At 52.3% G+C, this 15,398-nt stretch overlaps 5 protein-coding genes across 5 annotated transcripts; 2 read left to right on the plus strand and 3 right to left on the minus strand.

Annotated features, from left to right (window-relative positions):
- The first annotated feature begins 1,228 nt into the window (after positions 1-1,228).
- On the plus strand, positions 1,229-3,235 carry BKA58DRAFT_106797 (galactosyl transferase GMA12/MNN10 family-domain-containing protein). The gene is made up of 3 exons (XM_046163846.1): positions 1,229-2,013; positions 2,070-2,358; positions 2,405-3,235. The coding sequence occupies exons 1-3, from the start codon at positions 1,623-1,625 to the stop codon at positions 3,081-3,083; spliced, it is 1,359 nt and encodes a 452-aa protein (XP_046029777.1). The 5' UTR covers positions 1,229-1,622; the 3' UTR covers positions 3,084-3,235.
- Positions 3,236-4,227: 992 nt separating this feature from the next.
- BKA58DRAFT_106800 (uncharacterized protein) lies at positions 4,228-5,816 on the plus strand. The gene is made up of 2 exons (XM_046163847.1): positions 4,228-4,547; positions 4,624-5,816. The coding sequence occupies exons 1-2, from the start codon at positions 4,424-4,426 to the stop codon at positions 5,736-5,738; spliced, it is 1,239 nt and encodes a 412-aa protein (XP_046029778.1). The 5' UTR covers positions 4,228-4,423; the 3' UTR covers positions 5,739-5,816.
- Positions 5,817-6,949, minus strand: BKA58DRAFT_453171 (uncharacterized protein; the record flags this gene model as incomplete). The annotated part of the gene is made up of 2 exons (XM_046174456.1): positions 5,817-6,846; positions 6,903-6,949. 2 exons carry the CDS (start codon positions 6,947-6,949, stop codon positions 6,126-6,128), a joined length of 768 nt encoding a protein of 255 aa, XP_046029779.1. The 3' UTR covers positions 5,817-6,125.
- A 1,523-nt stretch (positions 6,950-8,472) lies between these two features.
- Positions 8,473-13,017, minus strand: BKA58DRAFT_466559 (uncharacterized protein). The gene is made up of 6 exons (XM_046175018.1): positions 12,381-13,017; positions 10,834-12,325; positions 10,748-10,775; positions 10,436-10,621; positions 9,024-10,388; positions 8,473-8,972 (listed from the first exon to the last, which is right to left on the minus strand). The coding sequence occupies exons 1-6, from the start codon at positions 12,718-12,720 to the stop codon at positions 8,868-8,870; spliced, it is 3,516 nt and encodes a 1,171-aa protein (XP_046029780.1). The 5' UTR covers positions 12,721-13,017; the 3' UTR covers positions 8,473-8,867.
- A 645-nt stretch (positions 13,018-13,662) lies between these two features.
- BKA58DRAFT_409310 (uncharacterized protein) lies at positions 13,663-14,566 on the minus strand (the record flags this gene model as incomplete). Its single annotated transcript, XM_046172140.1, has 2 exons — positions 13,663-14,115; positions 14,195-14,566. The coding sequence occupies 2 exons, from the start codon at positions 14,564-14,566 to the stop codon at positions 13,663-13,665; spliced, it is 825 nt and encodes a 274-aa protein (XP_046029781.1).
- Positions 14,567-15,398: the final 832 nt, after the last annotated feature.

Consider the following 15,398-nt stretch of genomic DNA (forward strand, 5'->3'; position numbering starts at 1 on the left):
TTGGCCGCAACAGGCGTTGTCAACGGGTCCAGAGTAAAGGTGATTGGAGCCGTCATGTGGATCTGCTTCATGAAGAGCGCCATGATTCCAGGCTTTAGGCTCAGTAACCGCCGTGGATTCGCTGGGCTGGAAATGTACAACACTATGCGAAATCTGAGACGCTCCAGAAGCATAGCTGGATGTCGTGTCTAGTGAAAGTTGAGATGGGCCAGTCAGGTGGGAGGACGACGTAACTCAAGCGCCAGATCAATCAGGGCTGCCACCAACCGTTGGACGAGAAAGGCGCCGCCAAGATGGCGCTAGCTAGCCGTCGGTGCGGTCTGTATGCGCCGACCATTTCCCTGTCTACTCTTTGGTGGAGGCCTTTATAAGTAACTGAGAAGGGTCCTCTCTATTCCATGAGCCATTCGTGGTCAGTGGTAGCCGTGGTGAACTTGTTGAGATTGGGTCAGTGATGTTCAGCCGAACAAGTGCTTGGGACCCGACCAATGTGTACTACCACTCAATAGATGCGACTCCATCGTCGGTTATGGGTGCTCCCAGGAACACACTTTCACGTTGTATAGCATATAGTGATATGCGCATATCTCTGTGACGTCTACCGTTAGGCGGCCACGGCTTAAGTGTGCACAATGTGGTCAGCCGAAGCTGCGACCACACGTTCGCTTTTAACCTTTCGGAGCACATGCAAACACTCTGCAACGTGCCAGTATCATTTAGGAAACGGCAGACACCTCATTCGGAATTGCTGGACGCACAACAACTCATGACAGCTGTTATTAAAGTCGGTCTTGCGCGCCTGCTGGCGCTGTGGGTGCAGCTATCCGAATACGAACTATTAATATCACCACACGATGCTACAGCTGCTGTTTATCAGCGTCTCTCGCCCTCCACGAGACGCATTGAAGCCACACAAGGCCATAGAGCAGATGTCTGTTGCTGCTGTAGAGTAGATTGGTGACTTGAAAGGAAGTCAACCCTGGAGGTGCGCGCAAGGCGGATTTAGCGTACTCCTTTTGGATCCACGCCAAGCAGCGAACTCGAAGACCTAGATTGGGTTATCGCCAGACTCCTTTCCAGCAGCTATATACCCCGACGTATTGTAGTATTCTACTGTTTCCCGTCCCTCGTTATATCAATTGCCATTGACGAGACGACAGCCTTGGACGTTGCACCGTGTTCTCCCCGACGCTCCTTCCCGCTTCAAGTGCGACCGCCGCGCTCCTGCCGTTCGAGAACTTGGCTACCATCCGCCAGCTGTCCTCAGTAATACCACACACGCTGCCTCTGTAGTGCCGCACACTTCAGCAGCTGCCGTCGAATCACATCGGCGACTGTAGCTGACTGTCTCGTCGCCACGAACCTCACGTCGGCGTCGCTCCTCCATCCCACCCGGCCCGTCCAACGCCGACAAAGTCACGCTGGCTTCCCAATCCTCCTTCTCCGCGTCCAGTGGCCAACGCAGGAGGCGCTCTTCTGCTGCAAGGCAATTGCCGCCCAGTAATATCAGCCTTCCGGATAGTGCAGAGTCGCGAAGCAGGCTAGGCACAACCAGCGGTCTTCACGGCCGCTCGCTGGGCGAAGCCTTACCTTCGATTCCTGGCACGCCAGGCGCCTTCGAAATGTCAAGATCGCCTTCGCCTCAGCCAGGCGGATGGTCGAGCCCGGGCTTGAACACTCCATACGATAACAGTGGGCGGACGAGCCCATACCCGAATGGCTCCTCTTCACACAATGTCACTTGGGCATCGGCTCAAGCGCGAAGCGCTGATGTGAAAGGATACCCCGGCTTCACCCCGAGAAACCAGGGCTTCTTTGGCAAGCACTTTCGCAGGATCTCCACAAGCTTGCCCTTCAACCACGGCGATAAGGAGAAACTAGGTCGTGGGCGGTCGCAAAACAAAGTAATGCGGGCTTTGAATGGCATAGCCTGGACAATATGGCGTCTGCGGAAACGGGTCGCGTTGGTACTATTCGTAGTATTCTTCTTCATCTTCTACAATTCAAACACACGTAAGTCATTACCCCATCCAAGCCCCTCCTCTGGAAATTGGCATTGACAGCTCTAGCCATCCGTCGTATGTACAGACGGTCCGCATGGTTCGGCGGCGGCAGCAAATACGTCGTTATACTCGCAGCGAACCAAGGTGGAGGTGTTATGGAATGGAAGGGTCCCCGCGAGTGGGCCATCGAACGCGACAGCGTCAAGAACAAGAAGAAATACACAAGAAATTGGGGCTACGAATTGGAAATCGTAGACATGAGCACTAAGAAGCGTTATGCGCACGAGTGGAGAGAAAGTTGGGAAAAGGTTGACACGATTCGCAACGCTATGCGCAAGTACCCGCATGCTGAATGGTACGTGCTGTATGGAGATGAAGTCACCCAGGCTAACATGTCGCAGGTTTTGGTGGCTTGATACGAACACGTTCATTATGGAGCCGACCTACTCCCTCCAGAAGCATGTCTTCAAGCAGCTACAAGACGTGACTTACCGCGACATCAACGTTTATAATCCCCTCAACATCACTCATCCGCTGACCGACGAATACCTCGACCCAGAAACACGCTCGCCAGTGGGAGACGGCAAGGTCGATTCTGTCAACATGCTCTTACCCCAAGACTGTGGCGGTTTCAATTTGGGCTCTTTCATGGTGCGAAGAAGCGCATGGACCGACAGACTGCTTGACATCTGGTGGGACCCTGTCGGTTACGAACAAAAGCACATGGAGTGGGAGCATAAAGAGCAAGACGCTTTCGAGTACATGTACCAGAACCAGCCCTGGATCAGGCCTCACGTCGCCTTTATCCAGCAACGCCAGATTATGAGTTTCCCACCCGGCGCATGCGGTGAGAATGGCGACAACCCCGATATCCACTACCGAGAGCAAGACCGCGACTTTATGGTCAACATGGCTGGCTGCGAATGGGGTCGCGACTGTTGGGCTGAGATGTACAAGTACCGCCAACTCAGTAACCACCTGAATCGCACACCCTGGGAGAAGTTCAAGGACGGTATTTCGGACTTTTTTAAGAGTAGGACCAAGAAGGAGGAGAAGAAGAAAGAAGAGAAAAAGAATTAGAGATTTCACGAAACGTGGGGGCTGGTCTGGATGAACTGGAACGCATTTCGATATATTCTGGATTTCCCTAAGCCTGCGGCTCGGCTTACGATTTTGCCATAATACCCGCACGCATAGAGGAGGATGTATGACAGTGGCATGATATCTGCATGGGCCGGAGTCGATGTTCCATACCTGTACCATACGAAATTGACTTTCGGCAAAATGGTACCGAGCTGGACAGTGTGTTTGCAGCTTATTCGTAGGACTGCTATTTCTATTGCAAGGTCTCCCCAGTTGTTCATACCAAGCCCGTGACGTACTCTAGAAGCAGTATGAGGAATAAGGAAAGAGGAACTTCAAATCGATACAGATGAGCGAACCTACAGTATGTGGTATGAGAGGACGCGAATCTCCTGTCAAGTATGCACGGGAGAGCTGGCCTCCCTTGTCAAGTCCATGTCGAAGAAGAACAAAGTCTACGTGGCGCAAATCGACTCGCTTCACACCCCAGATAATGACGTGATAGATAGCGTGTGGTAAACAAGCATCGAGGCAGGTGAAGTGATGGTCAATGTGTATAAACTTTCGCATAGTTATACGTAGGTAGCACTGAGAGATGAGGCTACGCGACTACGCGACCATGTCTTGCACACCGCAGACCACAAGGCAAATGCGCTCAGAAGATACATGCGCATGTCCTGGATAAAGGCAGGTGAGCACGTCTAGATTCGCCAGGCTTGGATAGGAAGGGGAGTGAGCGACGTCTGATTCGTCCGTCACCCACACCTACTACCAATGGTCATACGCCAACGACCAGACGGGACACGGGATCAGGAACGAGCAGCGGTCTACGTACTCCAACCTCGACCTTGCGATATCTCTTCTTACATCAACTTGTCTCCTTCCGCTTGCTACGTTCGCTTTCGGTCGTATTCCTTCGCGCCCCGCCCAACGCGATTACCGTGATCTCCGCTTCCCACCCTTCCCCACGAAACGTCATTACACCCAGACCCTGGCCGTGCGCAAGCTGGGGAGGCAGTCTACATAGCGTCAGCTCGTCCGCGGCCTTAGCCTTATCTCCAACGACGACTCGCAGCGTCGCCGCGACAGGATTCGGTGGCTCTGAGTGCCGTGCCTTGTTTCTGGGCCCCGATAAGCTGTTTCAGAGCTGCGCTGGTCTTTCTTGCTTTAATCAACAAGCTGTAGCGTTCCCAGTCCTAACAAAGAACCGAAGTCGGAACGGCCCTTGGGATCCACTTGAGCGCATACCTCCACACCACCGGTCAACCTAGGGCTCGGGATATAAGGACTATCGCTGAACCTTTATCAAGGCTCGGACTTGTGAAGGTTAGGGTGCGATGCACGATCACCGTCCACCGCGAGCAGGCAGACAGAACATAGGGGCCGACGACGCGAGCCACCAGGACCAAGCCATGCCTCCTTCTCGACATGTCGCTGCGTCCTCAAGGCAACGCTCAGAGGGTATGGTCCTTTCTCTTTCTCTTTCCATACTTCACTGTATCTGTACGTTGAACGACAGCTGACACATCTTACACAGAGTCATGGATTGATCTCGCATCAGCGCCTTCGTCCACCTCCCTATCCTCTGCGACCGACGAGATCATCACAACGGGACTCACGGTGCAGCACGACTCCAACGCGCACAGGCGGCCCAACAGACGCTCACGGGGCGGTGGTCAGTTCTCCATAGGGACTGGGCACCGGATCACAGCGGGAGGGAACAGTAGTCAGGAGGAGTATGAGGAGAGCGAAAGCGAGTCGGATAGGGTTATGACATCTTCGAACGAGGCCATCGCTCCGTCACCTTCGAGGCAAACTCCGCAGTCCGTCGCGTCTTCGGAGACCATGTCTGAGAGGGAGGATGATGACGATGAGAATGCGACGGCGGTCAACTACCCACGTTCCTCGAGGCGAGAGTTCCAGCCACGGCCAAACGCCTTCTCGCACCCGAACAACCAACAAGCTATCCGGTCGCAGTCTGGCACCCTGTACACACCTCGCAGGAACGCAAGGCCAGCTGGACAGCGACAGCACTCCTACCCTCAGCACCACCCTTACAACGCCATGGCACCCAACTACCAACCCGACCACGACGAAGCCCTCCGCGCCAGCCTATCCACGTTACTCTCCGCTGCCGCCGCTGTGCGTGGCCTCCCGAAGCCAGGCCAACCGCGCGCAAACACTCCCTCATCCACCCGGGTCGACCCATCCTCCCTCCGTATGGTTCCCGAGTCTGTAGCCTTGGGCAACATATCCGAAGAGACCGCATCATCTCCATGCAGCACCAGTAGCAGCCCTTCTGAGAAGTCCAAGCGCAAAGCAAGTCCGCCGGTAGCCGGTGCTCGCAGCAGCAGCAAAGACCGCCGTACCGTCAAAAAGGCACGCAAGACAACCCCGATGATTGAGGAAATTAGCCCTACGCTACTTACCTGGGTCGTCAGCGCTGGCGTCGTAGTCCTGGTCAGCGCCATCGGCTTCTCAGCTGGCTATGTCGTTGGCAAAGAGACTGGCCACGCCGAGGCGATGGGTCAGATTGGCACCGCAGGTTCCGAGGCCGGACGCTGCGGTAAGGAAGCTGCTGCAGGCATGAAGGGCACTGGCCTCGGCCTGCGGAAGCTACGATGGGGTTCTGGGGCGGGAATCCGCGTCTGAGTATTCACGATCATGGTGACGACATGACATGCATAGCATTTAGCGAACACGAATTTGCAGGTATTGCGGGCGTTTTCATTCCTTTCCACTACGACAGTTTGCATATTGATATCACTCGGCATGGCGCTGGTTTGGCGTTGGGCTCGGTCTGAAATTTAGGAAGTCTTGGGGTCGTGGTTACGACTCCATGGAAAGTGAGAAGATAGTCGGTGCTGTTGAAAGTACCTATAATGTATCAGGATTGCTGGTCTGTTAGCTACGAAGGCATTTATAGACTCAATACAGGCAGTTATTCTTATGATACTTGTGTTGCTATCGATATCAGAGCAGCCTGTAAGGTTGCACTCTGCGAGACGTTCATCGAGAACAGCTGCAGGTAGGATGGTGTTACTTCTCCATAGGGTTGTCCTCTTCCGTGGCAGTCTTGGTGTCCGATGACTTGTTTCTTGTAGATGGAGACCCATCGTCATCATCTCCAAGCTTTTCGTCACCAGGCTCAGCTTCTTCGCCAGGCGTTGTCTCTTCTTCATCCAGTACCGTTTTCCCCTCATCATTGTCTTCATGCCTTGACGCACATGTGACTTGAATGGGCTTACGACGAGTGCTGTTCCTAATCGCTTCGCAAAGTTCTTCGCACTCGCGCTCGAGTATCTCATCATCCTGGAGCCAACAGATGAACCTAATGCTTACTCTGTCGAGCCCCGGGAGGCTTTTGAACTGCTTGGCGAGCGTTCTGCTCACCGAAACCCAGTTCGGAAAGTACCCCTGTTGGTCATAGAAGACTATCTCTAGAGCCTTGATCGCTTCGAGCTGGTGCGGCTCGAGCTGGTCAACCATTTTGAAAAGCTTTTGGTCATCCAAAATGATTACGTTGTTTTTGAACAGTAGCGTAGAGGTATCTGAGTGGATTTGGCGGCAGCTAGACGCGACGTCTAGTAGATTAGTGGGCTCACATCCTTGCGGCTCATAGTCTGTCTCGCTCGTGCGATAGTGATGAAGTGAGAGACCGAAGTGGACGCTGCCGACCGAGAAGACGTAGTCGTAGATCTTGTTGCGGATTTCGACTGGCAGCCCCAGGAGTGGTGACTCGAGCTGGTTACGTTGTGTGCTATTGATGTAGTCAGTATGGGGGTCTATCATGATGACTTCAACGTTCAAACGTACATGGTATCCGCCCCAGTCATCTTATCTTGTTTTTCGGGTATTTCCATGCTTAAGTGCAAGTTTTAGAATATTTTGAGTTGCGGAGGAGTGGTAAGTAGACTCTGGGTGTGACAGAGGTAATAAATACAAAGAGCAGGGTTTTTCCACTACGATGTTGATGTTCTTGGGTGAAAGGGGTAGGGTATAGCTACTTTATTGTGTCTTTCACTGTGTAGCTACTAATACAGCGTTGCGGGATCTGCGTAGGCATTCATTCCAATATCACGTAGGAATGAAGAGCAAGTTGAAAACGCAGTTCTGTGTCACCACTCACTTCCCCAGGCACACGGAATACGGAAGATGGGTGAAAGTGACGTAAAGAAAGCTCGCTTTTGTCAAATGAATAGCTCCATCTTCTTTCAACCAATCAAGAAATACACTTTTCCATCTGTTGCTCCAATATTTGCCACATCACCGTGATCATTGATGTGTTATTCGCCTGCTGGGGTCGTATGGATTCCTGTCTTCGACGACCTCGTGCAGGACAGGTGGGACGAAGACTTCACTTCCTAAAATCGAGCATGACGTCTACATCAACTCGACCGAGATCCTTCTTGACAGCCTCGACTAAATTTCTACGCTTCGATAGCTGAAAATTTGGACAGCAGAAAACTACCACGCGCTTTAGTCCCTTCAGTGACTTGACCGCTGGGCCGAGCTTCCATATTTCGCCACCATCAACGACCAGGTAAAATACACGTATGGTTGCTATGGCCTGAAGCTGAGTGATTTTCGGTTTTTACACTTGGTGTTCCAACGTGAAATCCTGGGCACGCATCGTGCATAGTTCGAATGGTAGAATCTTAGTTTCTGCGTGGAGCTGCCAAGATACAAGTATTAAGCCAACGAGCCGATGGAGGGGAACTTCAATGTAGGGCGTCTCAACAGACACTGTAGAAAAGCGGTGTAGCCTCCAGAACCGATGAACGATGCAAAGCTCCATACCACCAAGAGCGTATCCGTAGATCCTGTTTCGCAGCTCAGCAGGCAAGGCAAAGAAGCGGCGAGCGCTGGCGGTTGACCTCGGAGCTAGAAATTTCATAATTCCATATCAGGCGCCGTGCTACGTTGAGCTTACATGACTTCGGCGGCTTCGCTAGAAAGTATCTCGCGCGACGGATCGATGATGGTATCGTAGTAAGTCACCATGTCGTCGGTGTAGCGTTGGCGCGCTTTGATGGATGAGTGTGTGAAAATGCAGAGGAAGTAGATGTGGAGATGGAAGAGAACAGGTAAGAGATAGTGCCAGGACTAGTTACCTTCACTCTGGGACGTTTGCACTTGCCGTTTAGAGCCTCTTAGAACCTTCACGTCTGCTAAAATAAGCGAGATATGGCTGGATATAAGGACTCAAGCTAGTATACCAGCTTGTTAATGCAATCGGACTATCGACAAAATCCCATATGATCGTCCTCGTGTATCAAAAGAACGTGGAACGCTGCACAGCCTTCTCGTAGCGACTCATGAAATAAAGAAATGAACAGGTGCGCTGTTGTATAAACTAGTATAAGAACTAAAGTTAGGAAACTTCCAAGGTAATGTAGACTCCAAGGGAGTGGGCTTTCGATTTTCCCTTTTTATAGGATGGCAGTATCACGAACATTCATCCACTTCAGAACAACACCTACAAAGATCAGCGGACTGGAGTAGAACTAAATTCATCCTCGAGTACCTGGCCACATGAGTGGTAAACTTTTCAAGTAGATTGAAAGTAAAAGGAACTGATACAACTCCCGCTGACCGAACCATAGAGCTGATCACAAGCTGGAAACGCTATACACATGAGAACATAATCTTCATCCCGACCATCCTGTCCCAAGATCTTGATTCCACCCGACCCTACATCTGGATATATCTCTTACAATGAACCATTCCTTTTTCCGATAAAACATCAACATTGCCGTAGTAACCAAGAAGGTTCTTTCTCTACGGTCGACCGCCAACGAAGTCGCTCCATGACCTGACTTCACTGGGGATACCCTCCTTCTTGGGCAGCTTCTCGCTCATACATTGGGCGAACAGAACGGCAGTCTACATTTAAGTTAGCTTTTCATTTCATGAAGATCAGAATGATGAACTTACCTTGGGCTCCATGAATAGCGGAACACCGAAGTCGACCGCATTCCTCCTCATTACGTAGTCCTCGTCAAACAAGCCACTCGCCCTGTACTTGGCCAGGTTGAAGCAGCCACGGATGTCGTTCTTCTCGAAGACCTCACGGAGTTTCCTCTTGTCATCCTTAGGGAATTCTATAACGTCAACGCTGATGCCCTCGGTGTTCTTCTCCAGAAGCTCCTTGACATCCTTGTTGGCAGCAAGGAACCTGTAGCCAAGTGCGTGGACGTACTTGGCGATCGAGATGAGGGAGTTCGCGTGGAGCGAACCGGGTGTGACATCACCACCGAAGAGGAGACCCTCGCCGGGCTGGGGAAGACGGAAGTTCATCTGCGATTGCGCGGAAGCCCAGTAGGCCTCGATCAGATCCTTGCCGAAGCAGGCCATTTCACCAGTAGATGACATCTCTACGCCAAGGTAGGGGTCAGCACCCGCCAACCTAGTCCAGGAGAACTGGGGAACCTTTGTGGCGAGGTAGTTCCTCTCAACGCTCATGAGGTCAGTTGGCTCGGGCACGTCACGGCCAACGAGAGCCTTCGTGGCAACTTCGATGAAGTTGGTACCAAGGACCTTGCTGACGAAGGGGAAGGATCGAGAGGCGCGGAGGTTGCACTCGATGACCTTGAGGTTAGGTTCGGAGCCCTCAACTTCCTCCTTGATGATCTGCATGTTGAAGGGACCAGTGATGTTCCAGGCCTTGGCAACCTTGTCTGCGATCTCCTTGACACGTTCTTGGATGCGCTTGTCGAGGTGGACAGGGGGCAACACGAGGGTGGCATCTCCGGAGTGAACACCGGCATTCTCAATGTGCTCACTGACAGCGTGGACGAGGACGTTTCCGTTGGAGGCGACAGCGTCGCAGTCGATCTCTTGAGCGCCGTCAATGAATTGAGTAATGACGACTGGGTGATCGGGCGAGACGTTGGAAGCGGCAAGGAGCTTCTCCTTCAGCTCGTCCTCACCGCGGATGACTGTCATGGCAGCACCTGACAGGACATATGATGGGCGAACGAGAACTGGGTATCCGACAGAGTTGGCGAACTTCTTCGCATCCTCGTACGAAGTAAGCTCCTTCCAGGCGGGCTGGTCAACACCGATAGAGTCAAGGATGGAAGAGAACTTGTGGCGGTCCTCGGCCTTGTCAATGTCGTGAGGGTCAGTTCCAAGAACCTTTGCCTTTCCAGACTCTTGAAGCTTGAGAGCAATGTTCTGAGGAAGTTGTCCACCAACAGAGACAACGACACCGCTAGCGGTCTCCAACTCGTAAATATCCATAACACGCTCGTAGCTGAGTTCCTCGAAGTACAGCTTGTCGGCAACGTCGAAATCAGTCTGCGTAACAGTTAGCTAGACCCAATATATGCGTTCATGCTACCTACAGAGTATGTCTCGGGGTTGTAGTTGATCATGACCGTCTTCTTTCCGAGCTCGTTGAGGGAGCGGGTAGCATTGACGGCACACCAATCGAACTCGACTGAGCTTCCGATACGGTAGACACCCGATCCCAGAACGATGATACCATGGTCGTCGAAGGTGACATCGTGAGAGGAGGCGTTGTAGGTAGTCTAAAATTGTAGGTCAGCAACTGCGATGGGGCAGATGAAAGGGTTGTCGCATGTTCAAATGCTTAGACTTGAATCCGCGGGAATCTTCAAATTCCGTGAAGCCATGAAAGAGGACAGTATACTCACGTAAAGGTAGTTGGTATCGGCTGGGAATCTATGGTAATGAAGTCAGTATATGTCTCGCATGGTGTTAAAATAGTGATATTGCTTACTCTGCAGCGAGTGTGTCAATCTTCTTGACCCATGGCTTGACGCCGAAGCTCTTCCTACGAGCGCGGACCTCGTCTTCAGTGCTGTTAACGGCCTTGGCGATCTGCTTGTCAGAGAAACCGAGCTTCTTGGCCTTGAGGATGATCTCCTTCTTTAGGCCGAACAGGCTGCCTATCTCCTCAAGCTCGTGTGTGCAGTCGACGATGTTCTGGAGCTTGTGCAAGAACCACTTGTCGATCTTGGTGAGGTCGTGAACCCTGTCGACAGTGTAGCCTTCGTGGAAGAGCGCCTGACCGACAGCGAGCCATCGGCGATCGGTGGGGTTCTTGAGCTCTTCGTCCAGGCTCTCGCCGTACTTCTCGCCCTGGAATCCGAGGTACTTGGGGTCGACTTGGCGGCAAGCCTTCTGGAAAGACTCCTCGAATGTACGTCCAATGGCCATGACTTCACCGACAGACTTCATGGAACTGCCAATGTCGCGCTTGACGTTCTGGAACTTGCTGAGATCCCATCGGGGCATTTTGGTGACGACGTAATCCAAGCTAGGCTCGAAGTTTGCTGTGGTTGTCTTGGTGACGGCGTTGGGCAACTCAGGGAGAGTGTGTCCGAGACCAATCTTGGCCGCAGTGTACGCGAGAGGGTAACCTGTGGCCTTGGATGCCAACGCAGATGAACGAGAAAGACGAGCGTTGACTTCAATGACCCTGTAGTCGAGACCATCTGGCTGCAGGCAGTATTGCACGTTGCACTCGCCAACGACTCCCAAGTGACGGACGATCTTGATGGACGCGGACCGGAGCATGTGGTATTCCTCGTCGCTGAATGTCTGACTGGGCGAAACAACGATACTGTCACCGGTGTGCACACCAAGAGGGTCGAAGTTCTCCATGTTGCAGACCGTGATGCAGTTGTCGCTTGCGTCGCGCACAACCTCATACTCGGCCTCCTTCCAACCCTTCAGGGACTTCTCGACCAAGATCTGGGGCGAAAGTGTGAGGGAACGAGCTGACAAGTTCTTCAACTCCTCTGGGTTGTTCGCGAAACCTGAACCGAGACCACCGAGCGCATAAGCAGCACGAACGATAATGGGGTATCCGACCTTCTCGGCAGCGTCCAGTGCCTCGTCGACAGTGGAAACGGCAATCGACTTGGCGATGGGGATGTTGATCTCGTCGAGCGCGCGCGCGAAGAGGTCACGATCTTCACTGGTCTTCAAAGTTTGGACGCTGGTTCCGAGCACCTTGACGCCGTACTTCTCGAAGATACCCTTGGCATCCATCTGTACACCAAGGTTCAGCGCAGTCTGTCCACCGAAGCTGAGGAAAATGCCATCGGGCCTTTCCTTCTGGATAACATATTCGGCGTATTCGGGAGTTACAGGGAGGTAGTAAATTTCATCGGCGAGCACGTGGGACGTCTGGATGGTAGCAATATTAGGGTTGAGAAGAACAGACTTGACGCCAGCTTCCTTCAAGGCCTTGAGTGCTTGTGAGCCTGATATTGAATTAGCATGGCGCACGTTTGCATGTGCTTGAGAATGTATGCGTACCTGAGTAATCAAACTCTCCGGCTTGACCAATGCTGAGACCACCACTACCAATAACTAGGACTTTCTTGACGTCGACCAAATCCTGCGCGCCAGAAATGACGCCGCTCTTCAGGTATGCCTCTGCATTAGGCGCAGTCTGTGTCTTATTCCATGTCGACGCGACCTTTGTGAATGCCCGCAGCTGCCGGAGAGCGGCAGGTGATTCAGTGCTGGAGCGGAGCGAAGTCAACGGCCGAGCACTTCGGGTTGTGAAACTTCGAGAGTATGTGGAAGGTGCAATAGAGCGGGTGTGACCTGTAAGGGAAGGTACGCGACGTGCTAGACGTCCGCAGAGAGCCATTTGCAGGCAGTCGAGCAACTGGAGGGCTTCGAGCTCGACAAAGGATGAGGAGGGAGGATGAGGCGTCGAACGCGCGGGAGGAAGGTCGCTCGGCGGCCGACAGGTGCAATTGAAGGCTTATATCTCGACCCAGTTGAGCAGAGCACGAATGACTCCCTCCGGGTTTATGTATAATCTGTGGGGAAGATGTGATGCGGCAGCCAAAAAATTCCAATGATGCGCGACGGGCCAATCAAGCTATCTCCGATAACGCACAGATAAGACCGTCGGCGATCCTTGGACACGGGAGGGATGAAGCGTGGTATGCGGTCATTTACTCTCTCTATTTAATTCGCATTTCTTAAAATCGATCCACTCATTATACGCGACCCAGTCACAAGCAAGCCCGGTGTAGATGCGAATTGCTCTGTTTGCTACCATCTTGTCGCGGGCAACATCGATGCGGAGCACCGATTACGGCGCCGAAACTCTGATCCCCAGCATTCTGGCACGCAGCACGGATGAGAAGAAATTTTGACATGGTCGTGCAGAGCTTTCTCCATACAGTCACACTAGCGCGTCGCGGAAGTCCTTGCATTACTGCTTTCAGCACCATGCACACCTTCTTAGTGGTCATACGTCTGTGAGGACGGGTAGCACGAGTCGTGACATTCCTCGACGTACCCTCGTTGTACTAGAGCTGCCGACAACTTGCATCCTTCAAGACCGCTTGGTGTGCGATTTCTACAGTCACATATTCACAAGACGCCAACATGGAGCTATCCCAGTATCACATTGTGCCAATACGCTAATTCGCTTTGTGGGGTCTTCGGACCGTTGGTGACTCCTCATGCTTGGGCCGGCACGATGAAGAAGCCTGGCGCGTTGCTGCCACGATCGCAGCACTCGTGTGCTTCTGCGCACGAGCAGGTATATGACTGTTCCTCTAGCCGAACTTCCTCATCATGCCTTCTTTGCCTTATCTGCCTTGTCTGCAGCGTTATGCCGATTCTTGTATTCGCGTGGGCTTTCCAGTGTCTTACTGCTGGCGCCTCCAATCCTCTGTATGAAGTTTGGCTTCGACCACATCCCGACCCTGTTCTCGCGAGCCTTCTTTTCTGCAGCGCGATACTTTTCTTCAGCGGTACCGAATTCAGCACCCGTTTTGGCCTCGTATACGGTGGCCAATCCAGCCTTCAGCATCTCCAATCCAACGTCTTTCCTGAAAAGCCATCTGCGCACAAAGACTTGGGCAACTATGCGATCGTATTGATCACGTCGGTATATGTAGGCGCGTACTCGGCGGTTATGGATCAGATTGATGAGCCATTCATGGGCCTCTTTCGAAAATGGCTGAGCTTCCCGGCCCCAGTGTGCAAGTTCTGGAGCATCGACTCCAGCAATCCGAATGTGTAGCTAGGTGCAAAGTTAGCTGTCAACAACGACGTGCAGCCCTACTGTGACGTCTAATACCGTCTTGTTCCAGAGCACTTACTGTCTGCCTGACGAGATCTTCCCTTTTTGCTGGGACCTTCTTCCAGGGCAAGATACCCCACCCAGCTATTCTCCCACCTGGCGTGTGAAATAACCTGAAGTTGTCTGCATCTCCAACACTCGTGACTTGGCCAAATACACCTTTGCGGCGGTAGTAGTTTGGCTTGATGTGGTTGACGGTTGGGATGCGACGCAGATAAGTCTTGTAGAGCCGGACACCAGCAACCGTCGAGACTGTGAGAGCGATCGCCGGAATCAGGGTCCGCGGCTCATACAGCGCGCTCAACCAGTTGTTTGGCTTCGCTGGCGCGATCCAGTCTGCGAGTCCACCCTTCTTTTGGTCATCGTCGTTGCGTGACCACGGCCATCGCATTGTTTATTATGCGAGGTCGTGAAGCGTGGGAAGTGAAGACAGAAGACGGCGTGCTCAGGGCTCCAAAATGTCGGCAATCTGTTAGCGTCAATATGCATCACGTGATTACCGTGCGTTGTCAAGACTCCACGATAAGGGAAGAGGAATATGAGAGAATTGAAGTAGTAAAATGCATTTGGTTGGACTATCAAACACTCTAATTATGTTTTGGCGTATTGTCAATCTGTTAGTAACGTGATGCCCAGCTTGCTTTCACCCAGGAGCTGCAAAAGTATAGCGCGCCACGGTGAAAGCACATATTCTTCTTAGCACCGATCCGTGCTCAAATTTGGCATGTCCCACAATCGGGTAAAAGCCTGCGATCAATCGTGCTAGCAGGATCTAGTAGCCCAGAGCCCATGGTGTAACGCAAGCCATTGTCTTCAAATTATGCCATTGGCCTTGCAAACCATCACAGCCCACACAGCGCCGGATCTATGTAGAACGGATGACACGTAAGTCTGCGAGGGAGCAGAGGGTATCTCGGATGGTGCCTTATAGACTACAACGCGCAATCAAGAGCGTCCAGTCCAGATATTGGGAACTCGGCGGGCCGCGATCCGCACACACGATGTAGATGATGAGTTTCGATTGCTGAATATGATATAGTCGCAGTTTTGGGTTTAGTACGGGAAGGGTTTACGCAGGAGTCTGGGAAAATGGGTGGCTTCTAGGGTCCTGTATGTCTCATCAGTCATGATCCAATCAGAGTGATATATACGTATCAAAGTACCTGCTATGTACAATACCACGTATTGCATTTTTCGGTCATATTCTTCTATCGGTTCTTCCA

This window comes from Alternaria rosae, assembly GCF_020736505.1.
Source record: "Alternaria rosae strain MPI-PUGE-AT-0040 chromosome Unknown BKA58scaffold_2, whole genome shotgun sequence".
Taxonomy (NCBI): domain Eukaryota; kingdom Fungi; phylum Ascomycota; class Dothideomycetes; order Pleosporales; family Pleosporaceae; genus Alternaria; species Alternaria rosae.

Excerpts from the sequence above, each read along its gene's own strand:
- BKA58DRAFT_106797 (XM_046163846.1), top strand. The coding sequence starts at position 1,623 with ATGTCAAGATCGCCTTCGCCTCAGCCAGGCGGATGGTCGAGCCCGGGC. Across the intron at positions 2,014-2,069 it reads CTTCTACAATTCAAACACAC|CCATCCGTCGTATGTACAGA; the intron begins GTAAGTCATTAC and ends TGACAGCTCTAG. Across the intron at positions 2,359-2,404 it reads AAGTACCCGCATGCTGAATG|GTTTTGGTGGCTTGATACGA; the intron begins GTACGTGCTGTA and ends AACATGTCGCAG.
- BKA58DRAFT_106800 (XM_046163847.1), top strand. The coding sequence starts at position 4,424 with ATGCACGATCACCGTCCACCGCGAGCAGGCAGACAGAACATAGGGGCC. Across the intron at positions 4,548-4,623 it reads CTCAAGGCAACGCTCAGAGG|AGTCATGGATTGATCTCGCA; the intron begins GTATGGTCCTTT and ends CATCTTACACAG.
- BKA58DRAFT_466559 (XM_046175018.1), bottom strand. The coding sequence starts at position 12,720 with ATGGCTCTCTGCGGACGTCTAGCACGTCGCGTACCTTCCCTTACAGGT. Across the intron at positions 10,776-10,833 it reads ATTGACACACTCGCTGCAGA|ATTCCCAGCCGATACCAACT; the intron begins GTAAGCAATATC and ends TCATTACCATAG. Across the intron at positions 10,389-10,435 it reads ACAACCCCGAGACATACTCT|ACTGATTTCGACGTTGCCGA; the intron begins GTAGGTAGCATG and ends ACTGTTACGCAG.